At 52.4% G+C, this 4,643-nt stretch overlaps 1 protein-coding gene across 1 annotated transcript in view; it reads right to left on the reverse strand.

Annotated features, from left to right (window-relative positions):
- The window catches only part of MYPOP (Myb related transcription factor, partner of profilin), a 10,464-nt gene extending 7,175 nt beyond the window's left edge, over nt 1-3,289 (reverse strand). Inside the window, exons 1-2 of the mRNA XM_003799529.2 lie at nt 3,234-3,289; nt 1,952-2,508 (exon numbers count right to left, since the gene is read on the reverse strand). Of these exons, the coding sequence (XP_003799577.1) occupies nt 1,952-2,456 (505 nt within the window). The 5' untranslated portion in view covers nt 2,457-2,508; nt 3,234-3,289. The remainder of the gene's footprint in view (nt 1-1,951; nt 2,509-3,233) is intronic.
- Nucleotides 3,290-4,643: the final 1,354 nt, after the last annotated feature.

The raw sequence follows: 4,643 nt of genomic DNA on the forward strand, positions 1-4,643 counted from the left end.
TCTCCAGAATGCCCTCAAGATGAAGTCCAATGTCCTGACCTTGATTTACAATCTACTTTTAATCTGCTTTGGGAATACCCATGAGCTCTAATTAACATTAACTGTTATTATTGCTGGGTAATCTTGCCTAATGCTTAGGTTAAGTGCACGGACTGGGAGTTGGACACACACCTATGGGCAAATGAACCTCTTTGAATCACATGATGTTGAACTGCCTTGTGTGATCCTGTCCCTGTTCTTCACTTTGTCAAAACTCTTCTGTTGGTTTGGCACCTACAGATCAGTGGCTAGGGTGCTGGCCACATACACTAAGGCTGGTGGGTTCAAACCCAGCCCAGGCTGGCCAAACAACAATGACAACCACAACAAAAAAATAGCACAGCATTGTGGTGGCTGGTTGTAGTCCCAGCTAGTTGGGAGGCTGAGGCAAGAGAATCACTTAAGCCCAAGAGTTTGAGGTTGCTGTGAGCTGTGCCGCCACAGCATTCTACAGAGGGCAACATGGTGAGCTTCTGTCTCAAAAACAAACAAACAAATAAACAAAACCCTTCTGTGGCTTCTCATAGCACTTAGGCAAAAATCCAAACTCCTCACCTTAGCCTAAAAGGCTGGCCATCACTGACCTCTCTGACCTTATCTCAAACATTTCATTTCTCAGTCTTTCTCCTCCCAGCAACTTCTGTTAGTTTCCCAAACTTTCTTGCCTCAAAGTTGTTCACATGCTGTTTCCAATGTAAGAAACACTTACCCAACTCTTCTTCATTCTTATTCTTTGTGTCTCAGCTCTGCTATCCCCTCCTCCAGGGAAGCCTTACTCTATACTCTCCACTTCACCTCTCCAATAAGGCTTCCTTTCAGGCTGCCCTGCTTGCTCTGAGTCACCACTGCCTCCCTCACTGGACTGTCTCATTCACTGATATGTCCCCAACACCACCCAACAAAGGGCAAATGCTGGGGGAACAGCTGTAGAAGAAATAATCCAGAGTCAAGGCTAAGCAGAAAGACTGTAGTCAGCTCTACATCTCTGCTGAAGGCATGACCTTGGGAAAGTTACCAAATGTGTCTGAGAATCTAATTTATAAAATGGTGAAATAGTACCTACCTCACAACATTGATAATTATATTAAGACCTAAGAGTAAGTTCTCAGAAGATGCTGAACTAAGCAATTTATCCACATTAGCTTTCAATGTGGACTAACAACCTTTCAATGTGGACTATTTTTAGCTCTATTTTATAGATGCAGAAACTGACATGAAGTAACTTACTCATCACTTAAATGACACAGACTGTAGCAAAGTTGTGACTGAGCACAGCAGTCTAGCTCCAAAGTCATTACCCTACCCTGCACTTAATGAAATCCAGCGTGTTCTGAGGATCCCAGGACTGGGCTGGACTCAAGCCAGCCTCCTAGGTCTGGTTCCATTCTTGACTCTGACAGTCACTGGCTATGGGACCTGAGGCAAGTCATTTCATTTTGCTGAGCTTCAATTTTCCCAGTTGTAAAATGGGAATAACAGCAGCACCCACCCTACAGGGTTGTAACGAGAATATGTATATATATATATATATCTTTTTTTTTGAGACAGTCTCACTTTGTCCCCCTTAGTAGAGTGCCATGGCACCATAGCTCATGGCAACCTCTAACTCTTGGGTTCAAGTAATTCTCTCGCCTCAGCCTCCGGAGTAGCTGGGACTAACAGGCGCCTGCCTCAAGGCCCGGCTATTTTTAGAAGCGAGGTCTGGCTACGGCTCAGCCTGATCTCAAACCTGTGAGTTCAGGCGATCCGCTCGCCTCAGCTTCCCAGACGTGCTGGGATTACAGGTGTGAGCCACCACTCCCAGGCACGTAACCAGGATTTGATAAGCCACCTAAAGGACTTGGAAAATCGTGGGGCACACAGTAGGACTGAGAATGTTTGTTTTTACTAAGGTGAGGATGAGGGAACTCACCTACACGTGGATCTTCCCTGCGCTCCTCAGACAACACATAACGTTGGGTGCAAGTGCTTGGAGCCGATGGCTGCGAGGAGGGAACTGCAGGAGGTTCTTCGGTCCCGGCCCCAGCCCCAGCACCTGGCCCCGACACACCCGGCCCCAGTATGGCAAAAATGGTCTCCTCTTCCGCGGAGAAGGCGTCCTCGGCGGTGGGCCCGGTGCCCTGCGTGGAGTGCGGCACGCGAGCCAGCTTCTCCTTGGTGCGGCGCTTGAAGTCGTTCCAGCGCTTCTGCACCTCCTGGCCGGTGCGCTTCCAGCTGGTGATACCGTTGATCTTGGCGGCGATGCCGTCCCACACGCGCCGCCGCTCAGCCACGCTCACTCGACGGCTCTGGGCGCCGTAGAGCTGCGGATAGTGGGCGCGCACCTCCCGGATCAGGATCTGGTTCTCTTCGAAAGAGAAGCGCGGCTTGCGCAGCCGGGTGGTTTCCTCCGTTTCGCCGGCCGCCGCCGAGGCCATGGCGCCCCCCAACGCCGCCGTCCGGCCACCTGGCGCATGGGGGGCGCCGGCGCTGCGGGCAAAGGGCGCACGACGCTGGCGAGGGCTCTGCGTCCCACAGCCGCCGCCCCGACCCGGCCGCTCTGACACCGGCTCCTACATCCCTGGGGCAGGGGTGGGGACAGCGGGACCCAGCCAGGAAAAAGCTGGCTGCTGCGGGCACTCAGGAGAACCTAAGAATAGCTGGCAGCGGTTGAGTGTTCATCTTGTGCTTCTCGCTGGCGCAAAGTGCCACGCAAGGAGTTGATGGAAATTGGGAGAGGGTCGGGAGAGGCGGAGGGAAATGAGAAGTGGAAGAGGAGAGGGTGTCTCCGGGAGTCAGAGGAGAATGGAGGCACAGGAGAATAGGAAATGGAATGAGAATTGGGGTGTCGGGGGAGGGAGGTGTCGAAGAAGTGTGGGGTCAGAAGATGTTGAAGGGGCGATGCAGCAAGAAGAGGGGATCTGGAGCAGAGGGGCGCTCTGGGGATTCCAGGGGGCAATGCGGCGTCTGTAAGACCAACATGAGAAGGGCCCTGAGAGAGGATGTCCAGGAATAATGCCGAGGTGGAAACTCCTGGGTCAGTGGAAGAGCTGGGACGATAAAATATTAAGGAATTGCGGTCCGTAGGGATTGTTAGGGCTCTGGGGATAACACGGGTTCAGGATAAGAAGGAAGACAACGAAGGCTACGCAAGGACTCCAAGAAGAGTGAGGGTCGAAGAGGGTGGGGACCGAGTCGGGCAACGGGTCACTCACCGGCGCTGCCGCAGCCGCCGGTGGGTCAGGGCTCGGGCTTCTGCGGCCTCTTCCCTCCCCCTTGCTTCGCTCCCTCCTCTCTTTGGGCCCCGCCTCCCACCGCTTGGCAGCCAAGGCGCATGCGCGCCTGGAACCTGTTGGCCCCTAAACCCTTACTGCCTGGGTTTCCTTCTTGTCGCCCCCAACTTGGCGCAGGCGCAGAATTACCCTCCACGGGGCTCCACCGGCAGGCTGCAACTGCGCAGTTGCGCAATTTGCACTGCGCTGGAACCCGTAGCCTTCTAGTGCCAGTACAGCGCACGCGCAAAAGTCGGTCCCGCGCTAGGGCGTCCCTAGCTTCCAGCCCGCGGTGTTATTAGGCCTGGATCCTCGCGCAAGTGCACCAATCTTTGGAGGAGAGAGAGACGCTAAAGGGTGCGCTAGATCCGAGCGGCGTCTCGGCCCTTCCGACACCCATCTAGCCTACCCTGCCTTCTAACTATGCATATGTCTTTCTTTTTTTGTAGTAAGGGGAGAAAGACAGCGCTTCAGGGAAGCGTTTCGTCTACGTGACAACTACGTGACTCGGAAGGACGGGCGTAAGGAAACTGCGTCGCCTACACTCATACTCACCCCTGTTAACGATCTTTTAACTCGCTGAGGCGGGGCCACCCCAGGGGGATGCAGTAACCATAGCAACCCATCGACTTTTCCAGTCAAGTCTAGGTGGGGACCTCCTCTGTGCACACTTTTACACAAGGGCCTTGGGAGGGAGATTAGAGGCAAGGGTTTCTTAGCAGTTGGGGAGGGTGATCCTGGCGCTGATACGACTTTCAGCAAATGGGTAGAACACCAATTGGGTGAGCTGGGTAGGAAGATGGTGGTGTTAAGTCCAGCTGAAAATTTGTTGTTCAGCATCCTGCCTAGAGTCTTCAAGGTCATTCAACAAAAAGTGCTTCATTCATCTATTCAACAAATATTTATAAGCGCTTACACAGTTCCACGTGCAAAGAACATAAAAGGCAAAAATCTACCCTTATCGACATGACTTTTTAGTTGTGAAAAACAGACAAGAAAGAAAATAAATAAGATGTGTATGTCAGAAGGTGATAAGTATCATAAAGAAAATGGAAGTAGGAAAGGGGTTGAGCATGGAAGTGTGTGTGTGTACAGGCTCACTCTGTCACCCTGGGAAGAATGCCCTCATAGCATCATAGCACAGCAGCCTCAAACTTCTGGGTACCAGCAATCCTTTTGCCTCAGCCTTCCAAGTAGCAGGGACTACAGGTGCCTGCTACCACAGCTGGCTAATTTTTTCTGTTTTTAGTAGAGTTGAGGTATCACTCTTGCTCAGGCTGGTCTCCAAGTCTCTGAGCTCAAGTGATTCTCCAGCCTCAGCCTCCCAGATTGCTAGGGTTACAGCATGAGCCA

The sequence above is a fragment of the Otolemur garnettii genome, unplaced genomic scaffold (assembly GCF_000181295.1).
Source record: "Otolemur garnettii isolate 467f Iridium unplaced genomic scaffold, OtoGar3 scaffold00152, whole genome shotgun sequence".
Classification (NCBI taxonomy): Eukaryota; Metazoa; Chordata; class Mammalia; order Primates; family Galagidae; genus Otolemur; species Otolemur garnettii.